This window comes from Misgurnus anguillicaudatus, chromosome 14 (assembly GCF_027580225.2).
Source record: "Misgurnus anguillicaudatus chromosome 14, ASM2758022v2, whole genome shotgun sequence".
In the NCBI taxonomy this organism is placed as follows: domain Eukaryota; kingdom Metazoa; phylum Chordata; class Actinopteri; order Cypriniformes; family Cobitidae; genus Misgurnus; species Misgurnus anguillicaudatus.
In genome coordinates, this window is record NC_073350.2 from 6,119,706 (window position 1) to 6,133,029 (window position 13,324).

The 13,324-nt window shown below is 35.9% G+C and overlaps 1 protein-coding gene across 22 annotated transcripts in view; it reads right to left on the reverse strand.

Annotated features, from left to right (window-relative positions):
• Window positions 1-1,180: 1,180 nt before the first annotated feature.
• Window positions 1,181-13,324, reverse strand: part of znf740a (zinc finger protein 740a) — a 42,197-nt gene continuing 30,053 nt past the window's right edge. For 12 of the 22 annotated variants that reach the window (XM_055183209.2, XM_055183208.2, XM_055183203.2 and 9 more), the window contains 5 exons: window positions 12,699-12,782; window positions 10,462-10,545; window positions 9,989-10,072; window positions 9,327-9,445; window positions 1,181-3,584 (listed from right to left, as the gene is read on the reverse strand). In XM_055183209.2, coding sequence (XP_055039184.1) covers window positions 3,420-3,584; window positions 9,327-9,445; window positions 9,989-10,072; window positions 10,462-10,545; window positions 12,699-12,782 — 536 coding nt within the window. In that variant the 3' untranslated portion in view covers window positions 1,181-3,419. The remainder of the gene's footprint in view (window positions 3,585-9,326; window positions 9,446-9,988; window positions 10,073-10,461; window positions 10,546-12,698; window positions 12,783-13,324) is intronic. The other 10 variants (XM_055183206.2, XM_055183201.2, XM_055183197.2 and 7 more) reach the window with 4 other exon arrangements.

Here is a 13,324-nt window from a genome sequence, read left to right on the forward strand (position 1 = left end):
TCACGTTCAAAACACCTAATGATGGCGACATCTGCTGGTGAAAGTCCAAACATTTTACTTTTTTTTATATAAATTATAAACTATTAAGTAAACGTGCATTATTGTTTTTTTAGTTTTATTTAGGGATAATCAAACCATTAGCACAATTATGTTCCCATTTAATAAAGTACATGTTTGTCATTAAAGCTGTCTATAAGAGCAGGTAAACATTTTTTTTTCTCATTTTACTAGCCTAATTGACATCATAAAAAGTACCTCTTACTTAGTACCTCTTTAACTGATAGTAAAATGAAATGTTTATTATAATAATCAAGTATTAAAATGATAAAAAACATGTATGTATTTATACAATATTATGTAGAGGCTCTGTCAACAGTGCTTTTAATAAAGTAAGTGACTTAGATTGGTGCTTGTCAGATAACAATAATTTTCAGATGTGACATCACTGTCTACTCTAGGCCAACACAGAAGCCTAACAACTCTGCTAAACATATTTACCTGGTACTATGGTAATATCACTGTCCTTAATGTCCTTTGACACTTGCAGCATCAACCAGTTAATTGACCTAAACTGATGCATACAGTTCTGTAGGCTTTGTTAGCAGAATGTATGTATAGGTTGTGCACATATAGCAAATACAAACTTTATAATGTATCATTAACCTACTATTACTATAAACTATCATTCACAGGAATTTAATTTATTGTATTTATCTTGCATTCACTGAATAGTAATCCAGGTCCAGCTTTTGGACATTTTTGAAATGATCAGCTGTCTGGCAAACCTAATAGTGGGCATGAGAAAGCACAGTAAGTCTGAAGGCTAATCATGTACTGCTAATGAGTACATTGGTAAAGAGACTCACGGTTTAATACAGTAAATCTCTCTTTTGCTCCAAATACAGTTCTTTTTCTGCATGTTATGTTTTTTTTTCTTTTATTTAATAAGTCAAAAGACTTAACTTCTTTTTCCCTTTAATGCGAAATTTGTGTGTGGCATTTTGTTGTTTTGAAGTTACACTTTCACTTGTGTTGCTTTAAAGAATAAGGTACAGTACCGTAAATGTAATGTTAAGAGGACACACAGAACTGCCTCAGTGACTACAGTTTCTAAAAATGAATGTGACAAAAACAGCCCATCCTGTAGAAGTGAATAGTCTGAAAGCAAAACATGAAAAACTTACTTTTAGTATTTTATTTATGCATAAGCCCCTTTCTTATTTCAACACAATGAAAATTAATTGTATCACAAGGGTGTCGGAAGTTATTTTAAGAAACCGTTAAGCCCAGTTTTACAACATTTAACAGAATTTGTTATTTATGCATTCAGGAGTTTCTGGAAAACCTGAAAAAACAGGACATTAATACAATTTTTACAGAAATTTCTGCTAAGTCAAGCAATACAAAATAAATAAAACTATGGTTTATCTATAACTGATGCAAATCCTAGTGTCTGTTCCCAATGAAAATGGCAAAAAAACAGAGCGAAGCTTTAAATGCTTCTGTTCAGTTTGTATTTTCTCATTTCTGACTTCTCAAGCTAACTCAAATATCCATCCAAACACTGTGGAGAGAGGCTTTGTCTAATAGATTCAGACTAGTTATGTTTCTTTCTCTCTCTCTCAAAAAAAAAAAAATATATATATATATGTGTGTGTGTGTATTGCTCACACTTATCTCCCCAGTGTTTTAAAGTCATATTACAATGATAAATGTCCGAACAATACATAACTTAGCTTGTTATATAACAAATTGGATTACAACCCCATTAGTTTAATAATCATACTTTAAAGATTAAAAAGAAACAAAAAGTTAAAGAATTAACAGCTGACAACCCTATAAAACTGTAATCTGTAAGCAGCTAACAGACACCAGAACATGATCTAGCATGTCCACTGGTACCAAAATGTATACAAAGAGGCCTTCATCAAACAGCAGAAATCCAATTAACAATAAAATACAAAGGTGAACTAACAAATAAAAACATTTCAGCATTGCTTTTCTGGCTTTTCATTGCCAGTGGCCCCACTAGAGTCTTTTCAAAAATAAAAAACACAAATCTACATCAGAGAGAGAATTCAGTACAGCTGTGCTTATACATGAGGCAACATGAAGTTGACCTTTAAAAACAAAAAGGCAGTCTGTCCTACGCAAATATTTTGGTCAAATAAAATGTATATTTTATTACCAAGGTACTAAAAAAAACCCACATGAACACATCCTAAGGCCACAAGATCTTGTTTAAGTTGAGCATATAAATCTGTACATACTAGAGGGAGTCTTCTGGACATTTTCATCATGTTTTTTACCAACAAACAGTATCTTACGAAACATACAGCATACAGCATATTTAAAGAAATCAAGAAATGATTTTTTGCATAAAGAAAATCTGATGATATAAAGTGTATTTTATCCTAACAATAATGCATTTAATTTGAACAATTCTCATTAACTGTAATTGCATTCTGATTACTAAAATACAGAGATTTTTTTTAAAGAAATTGTTATTTTTCATCAGTATAAAGACGATGACGTACAAGAACTTCACAATAAAAAAATATTTTTTTTTAAGTAATGAGAATTATTGCATTATATGATATTAAATGATTACAGTTAGGCGAGATGTACTGTTACAGTGCAAAAAACGTCTTTGTCCTAGAAGAATTTCTTTATGCAAACTATTATTTCTTATTTGTTTTGTTGGGAGGTGACATTTTCTTTACAGGATTCACTGAGCAGTTAATATTTGACGTCAGAGACAAAAGCTTCATCTGTACCAGCTCATGGCAACGATAGAGAACAAACCAGCTGTCACACAGTTATATACACATCATACATAGTTACAATATCAGAACATTTAAAATCAAGAAAAAGCCTGTGAATGTTGTAAATGAATAATATATATATTTATATATATCTACACTGTGCATTTCCACATAAACATGAAAAGTATTCACGATGGTAGCCATACATTACCTGAGTCCCTATGAAAGTAGGGTACTAAACCGTATCACTTTACAGCAGGCCTATACATCATATGATGCTCATTTTAACCACGCACTTAACATACTTTTCACGTACATAAAGTATGTATGAATAGATGATTGTTAGTAGATACCAAGGTAGTAGTACCTTGTTTGGTTAGATGGTTGGTGACAAAACATTTCCATTTCAGTTATGTTTCTGCAAATTGTTCCCTTACTCAAGGGACTCAAACTCACAAAAGCCCCTCTTTAACCTTAATATTATATTACCAAAATCTATAAAGTCCACTCCGCTTCACTTTTCTTCCACGTAAAGAAAGAGAAAATGACATTCTTTCCTTGTTTTCTTTGAAGCGCATCTCTCCATCACTGCTGGTGGTGCTGGGAGAGGTCTGGATGTGCCGTCTTCTCGAGGTTTGTCTGGGAAGCGTTCGATCAGGCAGTGAGGCGACCCGTTGTAGGGTGCAGGGGACTCCAGGTGGTCTGAGGGGCAGGGGGAGGCTCCTGGGGGAAGGAGCACGGCTGAGCCTCCACTTTAGTCACACCACGACCCTGACACAAGCGCCGGTGTCGTAGCAGCCTGTCTGTCCGTGAAAAGTTCTTGGAGTGGAAAACAGAAATCAGTGTGAATTTCAACAGAACCAAACAAAAAGGTGATGTGTGTAGGCCGTTTTTGGTATAGACCAGTCACAATGGCTGGTGGTTTTTCGAACTTAAATGTGCACCAGTTCACCCAGGACATATTAAGTTGGTTTTCTTCAAATAAATTAAAAATCAGAATAAAATAAATTAAAAATCGGAATAAAATCAATATAAAGAAAAAGCAATATATTTTAGTAGGACTGTGACGGCGGCAGTCATAGTGGTAATGCGATGGTATTCACCACGGTGGTAATAGAATATGTGTGTGTGCATATTTATGCATATTGGCTTATATATAATGCATTCATATATTTTAAAATATAAAAAAATGTAACGAGGATCAGATATTAGTTTCTTAACAAATGTACGTGTCCATAGGCGCAATTTCTTTTTCCGCAAGTGGGCACTTTGAGTACTTTGCAACGACAGATGCTTTGGAACGCCCAAGCGGTGGTAAAAGAAGGAGGAAAGCAGGCGGTAACATTTTCCACCTGGTGTTAGACGCGAAATGTGAATTCATCAAAGCATTGTAGATACAGTATTGCAACTTGTGAGATCCACCAATCAGAGAGGCTCATGAATTTCAAAAGCATATTTGATTCAAATGAATTGAGCATATGTGCTTGGCTATTTCCGTGGGTGATCAAGCCCTCTGTGAAACAACACATGGTTCAATTAAGGAACCTTATTGGGGTTATAATGTTTTCAGTTGTGCCGAAAACACGTTCTGATGGTGTACTGGAATCAGTGTTGGATAAGTTACTAAAAAAAAAGTAATTCATTACTAGTTACTTATTACATCTTGAATCATGTAATTAGATTACCTTACAAATTACTCTCTCCAAAAATTATTGAAAAAAATAAAAAATATATATAAAAATATAAAATATAAAAAATTACTTATTACTAATTACTTTCTAAATCCTATTCAGTACATGATACAAGAATAGGCTTGAAATGGCTCAAAGAAATAATATATAAAAGTACATAAATTATTCTTTTTCCACTTTATGGTCCAATTCTCTCTATTAACTAACTATTAACTACTTTTGCCTCAATATACTTCAACTACTGCTTATTAATACTACAGAAGTTGTTAATTTTAAGTAGGGATGCACCGAAATGAAAATTCTTGGCCGAAACCGAAAACAGGAAACCAAGGCCAAAAACCGAAACACCGAAAGAAATTATTATGCCATTTATTAGTACAATTGCATTAATGTTATCACTGTGTACTAACTTTACTAGGGGTGTGTGGCAGATCACAAATCTCACAGTTCGGATCACATTTTTTGAGGCACAGATCAGATTTTTTTCGGATCAGCAAAAAAACGGGTGGAAAAAAATCTAATAAACAATAAAGAAATTGCAAACATTTATAAAAAAAGAACAAAGTTGTACATTCATAAGGTCTGAAATTAGCATTAGGTACAGAAATCAAATTAAATAAATCACACTGTCTTTATTGTATAAATTAAATATATATAGAAAGCTATTTGTCTCTTTGTCAAGGTTAATCTTTAAGCACAGACTGGTTTCTGACTGTAATCTATACATACACTTAAGACATAAACAAATGTTTATATTAGAAAAAGAATACTGTGGAGATAATTTTGATTATATGTGCCCTGTCAATAACAGAGAGATTTTATGTTCGCTTGTTTTTTTTTAAAAACGCGTCTCTCTCGTATGTGCACTATTGAGGCACGCGCACACACAGAGACGTAGGGTGAATACCACAGCGCAACAGTCGCTCCACATAAAAACGTTACGTTGTTTTTCATTGCTTTATTCGCCAATATGTATGTTAATGGATTACAGTATGAGACACATTAGCGCGACTCTCTCTAAAGTTTACACATCAAGACATGCTTAATCTTTGCAGACGCGTGCAAACAGCTCGACCGTGAGTGAAACCTGCTTGAGCACGAAGGGGAGGGGTGGGTGACAACTGATCACCGTGAGTGAAACCCAACGCGGTTGACATTTCGGCTGGATTTTTTATTTCGGCCCGAAACCAATAATGCCATTTTTGGCCGAAATTTTCGGTGACCAAAATTTCGGTGCACCCCTAATTTTAAGTATTGGTAGAAATTGGGAGGGTTAAGGATGTAGAATAAGGTTTTGCAGAATTAAGCATTAATATGTGCTATTAAGTATTAATAAACAGCCAACATCTCATTAATATTAATGTTAATAATCAACTAGTTAATAGTGAGAATTGTAAACTAAAACCACATTAAATTCACTATTGTATTATAGTATACATAATTGTTTTACAGTCCATACACAGTATTTAGATACATCAGAAGTAACTGTAATTAGATTACAAGAAAAAAAAGAGTAATCCCTTACTTTACTTTTTCAAGGGAAAAGTAATTAAATTACAGTAACTAATTACTTAGTAACTAGTTACACCCCACACTGACTGGAATACCATTTGCATTCACACAAATCTTGCCGGTAGGGCTGGGTGATTTGGCCTAAAATAAAAATCACAGATTTTTTAAAGACACACAATGTAGTTATTTTACCTTAATATAACAGCTTCAAAGTTATTTCGGTGGTAAACAAAGTCATAGTAGGGCGAATCATCTTGGGGAGGACGCCGCTAGCAAAACCAGCAATGCAAGCTTGAGAGAACCGCCCCTGACAAATCTCGCGAGAATCACGACTTGCTTTACGGCAACGACGTCACACAAGGCTTGTTCGACTTCGTGCGGCGCTGCAAGAACCGACCGCCGGATGACGTCAAAGTACCGCGAGAATGATCCGAGACGCCACTTTCATCTGGCTGTCGGTTCTTGCAGCGCCGCATGAAGTCGATCAAGCCTATTTCAACAACTGCACGCGCGAATTTGAGACGTGAGGCTAAACGATTTAAAAGTTAAGAAAGCGCGTTCGGAAGAGAGTAGGAAAAGAGAATTTGACCGCGTTAGGAACCGGACAAGAGTCCCACTCGGTCAGGTTTTTACTCGTTGGCGTGAGCTAAAAGACAGCACTGGATGGGATGCTGATCTGGCGATCTTGTTGATGGACTAGTAAGTAAATCTCTTATTTGTAAACTTGTTTGCTGTCTATGTTGTATGTTGTTGCGCTTGCTTGTAGTATGTCATGCGATTATCATGACAACAGTTGTCTCACATAATTATCAGGACATAAATAAGCCTAGAGGTTGTAAATAGTGTCATGTAATCATGTATAGTGACATTATAACGACCAATGTTATTAAATAATGCAACATACACAAATAACTTTGTCATGGCATTTTGTAATGTTTACATTACAATAAAAGAACACAAATGAAATGATACAGTAGACATATAGACTGCTTAATTGTGATTTAGCTGCAACCAGCAAACGCGGTACTTTATTATTATATGCACTCTACACTTGGAATAAACTTCTTATTATCCTTATAAACATCATCTGTAGTTTAGTAGACTATGCAGTAGCCTAATATTTGTATGAAATTGTGAAACATTACCTGGTCATTATCTTCGGTACTAGAGTGGGAAATTACGACAGCAAGTATTCTCCAGCGACTCTAGGGGTTGCTGTTTGACAAAAACGCCGAAAATGCATAGAGCGGCTTTAAACAAAAAATCGGATTTACGATTTAAATCGATTTTTTTATTTTATGTTACATAACACAAAATGATGTAAGCTTTTTTCTTAAGTCATATAGGACTGCATCGTTGGGTTGGACCATTAAAATGACACCCCTTCCCCCATCTAGGCGTAACGCACGTTTGAGACTAAATCTTACGTCTAGTCAAGGGTAGGCGTAAGGATAAAGTCTTGACTTGTTTCTATGGCAAAAAAAAAGTTAATTGATGAGACGCGTCTAATGCACAGAATACGCAAGCTTTGTGCTTTCATGCATAGCAGAGTGAGAGACTGCACCTATAAATTCTTATATATATCATAAAATACTAAATATTTACAAAAAAACTTATTAAAAGTTTCATTTAATTTTGTTTTAATTCAGAACTATTAGAATTAATCTGCACATAATTACCTTTTGTGCAAACGGTAAAGGCTTTTGTTTAGTTAATGTGCAGGTTGCACGCATCTTGAGGGAGAGCGCACTGGCAAACATGTGAGAGCAGGGAAAGTTCTCTATTGTCTTCTATTAGCTGGTGGCAGTAAATGTAAGTTTATAACCATAACACACATTTATTTTGGCTGGTGTGCTTGTGCTGCCGCACTCTTTCATTTTGTATAGCGCAACATCACTCCCAGTCGACAGCATGCCTGTTTAAGGGGCGATTCACATTTTGAGTCTTGCGCGCTCAAGTTCGTTATTTCAAATGTAGGAAGCATCATAATGGAAGCGACGGTTTTTAACACGGTTTTAGACGCAAAACGTGAACCGCTCCTAAGGTGCCACAGTAAATTGGTCGCTATTACTGCTACCTCTGCTAACAACAGACTTCAAACATACTTTGCGTCTGACGCCGCAAAACCGAACCAATTCCAGATGACACTTTCTTGGGACAGAGTTCTTCCCTGCTCGCTGCCATGTTGTTTGTGTAACTCTATGGCAAACGCACGAGAGAGGGCTGAGCCCATTCAGACCTACAGGAACCCAGAGGGGAGCGGCAGCGGATGCAAACAAATTGATGTAAACTACACATTTGAGTTAATCGATAAAATCGATTTATCAGCCAGCCCTACTTGCTGGGTGAGATTGTACTTTCAAGGTTCCCACACCTTAGTTAACTTCAATTTTAAGGACCTTTGAAAGACTTTCCAGGTACAATGCCCTCAAATTCAAGGACTAAATGTGGGGACGCATTTCAAGTAAGAGCAAGGTTACCTCATGTTACCTTTTAAGATACATTGCTACAGTTCCCTTTCGAGGGAACTCGCGCTGCGTCACTTTGGTGACACTTGGGGCGCCTCCAGTGGTAAGTGCGTCTGAATGTGTATATCAAATTAAACCAATGGTGAGGCTTAACGACCAAGACAGAGTGACGCGGGAGCCAGAAAGTATATCACTATCTGAAATATTGCCAAAGACGGCGTTTCAGGGACGCATAAGTATGGCAAGGGAGACGTAGCATCTGGTTCCCTTCTCAGGGAACAACGGTTACATACGTAACCCGACACATTTTCATTTGTCAAACACAACTATGCAAAAAAGAATTTTGGTATGAATCAACATACACATACAGAAGATATAAAGATTTAAAGTGAACAGTTTAACCCGTGTGATTAAAAAGGCATTTTATGATATTATCCTACACTACACAGGGAATAATATGGATTTTTTTCCTGGAAACTTCCTGCATAAAATAGATTCAAGCACTTTTACTGACCTGTATCTATGAATGGATATTTTCAAAAACTTTCCAGAGCCTTGAACCCCCCCAGATTCACAAACTTTCAAGGATTTCAAGGACCCGTGGGAAACCTGTACTTATATTTTTCACGTGCACACCATGGTTATGACAACCGTCACAGCACTACATTTTAAATGCATTTTAACTACGGTGATACATACAAATTGCGTATCTTTTGCACATGCAAATTTGTTATTTAAATGTAGATGCAAGGTAAGCCTGCTAAAATAAGGAGCTGCACGACAGCGACAAAAATTTAGAACATGGTTTCAGACTGCTGTAACACTTGTACTGATGACGTTAAGCTCATTATAAAATTTAACATCCAGTATTTTAAGAAACAAGTTCTTACCTGCTGACAGCGTTCACACTGATAAGGTTTCTCTCCACTGTGAACACGCTTGTGTCTCTCCAGATGATACCTCTGAATAAACCGCATGTCACACATGTCGCAAGCAAACGGCTTCTCTCCTAGCAGATAAAAGCCACAGGTTTATTAAAATATGGAAGAAACCCATTCATACAACACTTACGTTTACATTAAGATTCTTAAACATTGATCCCCATATGTATGAATCAAGACATTGATGCCATTATGTCATACAGATGTCCATGTTTTCTATAAGCACATCACCAAAACTAACACATTTTCAAAACGTTTAAAGCTCCGAAAAAGGGTGACTTCATGCAAACTCGAGTTTGTTAAGGATATGTAATTGAATACTGAATTAAGACCTGCTTTAGACTAATGTGGCACACACTGGGGTTTTGGTTGTGAAGATTAGAGACCTGGTTTGGGACATGGGGATTTATTCTGCATTTAGTACAGAATAAAGGGTGTAATGATGCAGGAGAAACGTTTTTGCAAATATTGTATGACAGAAGGTAAAACAAATTAAACCTATAATAGCGTTGCCGGATTTGAGCAATAATTTCAGTAAGTCATTGCTACATATAACCTCTCCCGTCCTAATCTAGGTCTGCTTAGAAAACCAAGGGTAAAAGCACACATACCAGTATGAGTTAGACTGTGTCTTTCCAAATGGTATCGTTGGAAAAACCTCATGTCGCACATGGAACAAGCATACGGCTTCACCCCTAAATGCAGAGCGTCAATTCTTTAGTGAATGTTTAAACAAAACATTGAAACAGCACACATTTATTATGCTGTTTAGAATGAAGAGCATGCTAACAGTAAAATTCACTTCATCATTTTTTCTATCTTTTGCATGCTGACATACTTTTTCCATGTCTGCACTAAGCTCAGCTTTAATAAACAATTTTGTCTTGGGAGCAGTTTGTTGTTTGTCTAATGTAAATCTTGTCTCATCATTTTAAAGAGAGTTTACATAAATTATCTAAAATGTGGGAAAATAACTTAACTCTCATTGAATGTTTTTTTTTTTTTGTTACTGCATTGATTCATTTAACATACACATAACTTACAAATCTACTAAAACGTGGGGAGGGTTTGAGTTGACACATACCCGTGTGAGTGAGGCTGTGTCTCTGCAGATGGTAACGTTGAAAAAAACGCATGTCACACATGGAACAAGCATACGGCTTCACCCCTAAATGCACAGAGCACCAACAGTTTAAGTATGCATATGTAGCTATATAGCATTTTTAAGAAAAAAAAACTAGAAAAATGACTGCTGTGATGCAATGAATACATCTGCACTAATTAAAGGATTATTCCAATTTCATAAAAAATAAAACCCGATAATTTACACACCCCCATGTCATCCAAGTTGTCTATCTCTTTCTTTGTTCAGTCGAAAAGAAATTAAGTTTAAGTAAAACATTCCAGGATTTTTTCTCAGTTTAATAGACTTTATTGGACCTCAACAGTTTACAGTTTCAATGCAGTTTAAAATCGCAGTTTCAATGCAGCTTCAAAGGAATCCAAACGATCCCAACCGAGGCCTTATCTAGCGAAACCATCGTCATTTTTGACAAGAAAAATTAAAAAGATGTACTTCTCATCTTGCACTAGTTGTGTGAACCGCCAGTGCAACCTTACATATTATGTAATAATATGGCTTAATTTGAGCCGAACACCTCCGACGTTGGATCCGGAACCTTTTTTATTGGATCCAGCACCTCCTATGTCACTATGGAAAATGAATCGCCTATATTAAAAAGTAAATAAATTACTATTTTTGTAGTGTTCAATGCCTTAATTGGTCTTGTCCGTCTTTATTCCCCATTAAAGTTCAACAAAAAAACTGTGTTTAAATTTTTTATGCGTTTTGAGGTGAATAGGATAATTGCTGCTTGCGAGAACAATTGATGCAGTGCATTTATTTAATTTTTTTACATTTCGCACCCATGCAGTGCAGGTTCTGAAATTAAAATAAACATTGCCTTAACATAGGCTACACACCGCGTTTTGCGTTTTTTTTTATTTTGAGCAAATTTCAAAGCCGCACCCGCCATCCGCTGATTGAATATGCATGCTCTTCTGATGCAAGCCACGAGAAAACCCTTGTCTGTTGTAGAAAGGATACTGATCCATCCAATGCAACAAATATATTTAATGGCTAATGTAAGCATAGGCCTTAATGTAAGCATAGGCCATTTGGTGTCAAAGCTGTCAATCACGCCGCATATCTCCTGCCCGGTGGAAGCATCTCGCCGGTCTCGACAAGTTTTATCGAAGCTCAGCACTGGATAGCCGAATAAACATAGCCTGGTGACACAATGACTTTGCTTCATCGAGGTAAACGTTTCCCCCCTGACGCCAGACGTACATCTAGGAGTGACAAAATTATGGTAGGAATGTGCAAACAAAGTATCTGTCATGTCAGTGTATTGATTCATTGTCCCTTCATAGTTTGCAAGAGACATTTAATAAATTTATAATTAATATTAAATAAGCTAAGCGTATTTAATAAACTAAGACGTAGGCTATTTAATAAACTGAGCGTATTCATCTGTCAATATAAAACGCAACTTGGCCATTCTAATTAATGATCGGAAGAACGCGCATCGACCACCGTTACTTTAAAATATGCCCGTATGTCCATTTAAACTCAATTTTGGTCAAATGTGGATTATATCATTACACTGGCAAGAATATGGTTACATGTAAAGATGCTGAACCAAGTATGACAGCGCTACATTTAACTGCTTTTGAAATACGGTGTTTTTTCACTTCCTGAAAAGTAAAAATGTAAAAAAGTAAAGTGAAAAGTAAATGTTTTGGACATACGTGAGTTTCATCGAGCAGCGACTATTTATATGTCATGCATGACCTTTTCAACATGATTACGAAATACGCAAGGTCGCACAGAAATACTTTCGGCAAAAAAAAAGACACAAGCATCTTGGATGACATGGGGGTGAGCACACGACCGGGACTTGTTTTTTATGAAAGTGAAATATTAATTTACATTATGAAGAATAAACTGTTAAATATTAGTAATGTTATGTAGTCCATTCATTTTCTATTAATATCTTTATTTGTCTGCCAAGATAAATTCTAGCTATTGTTGCTATTGTATACACCTGTTGATAAGCCAGGTGTATGTATAAAAACACTCCTGCTTTACAAAATTTTGTTTCTTTGTTTAGTCATGACAAACAAGGTATTACCAGCAGGTCAATTTATGCTTAACAGGATCAGATAGTAAAAATACAAACTCGAGTTTGTTGTTCTTTTTAGATTTGTGGGAGGCCATTCATGCCATATCAAAGAGCGATACACAGAGATTTCACCTACCCGTATGGGTGAGGCTGTGTCTCTGAAGATGGTAGCGTTGAAAAAAACGCATGTCGCACATGGTGCAAGCATACGGCTTCACCCCTGAACACAGAAAGTTGCACTGTATTAAGTTTACCATCAACTAACAAATTAAATCAAGTATTTAAGGAAACTGTTTAGCTGACAACAAAACATAACTGATGTAACTGCTGCTTTAACAAGTACAAGTGAGCATCTACTAAACACAAAGTACACTTGACTGCTACTGTGGAGCTAGATATGAATCGTCCTAAAACAACAAAGTAGTTCAATAGTGGAAATTATTTTTATTCAGCGCACAATACAGATGCTGGTCAACACAGAAAATAAATAATTTTACACATTTCCACAGGACCAAGAACCTCTGAAATGATGGATTGTTAAAATGAGAAGGGACATTTGACCTCATTTTGAGATAAGAGCAGCACAATGTGTACCTAAAATCTGTTTGTTATTAGCCTGTTGGCAAATCATTCATTTTTTAATTTTGTAAGCATGCTTACTTTTCTTTAAAACACTAATATAGTCATATAACGAATTACATGTCTCAAATTTGTACAGATTACAAAAACGCAAGGCATGAATGCGCTAGTATTTATTATAGA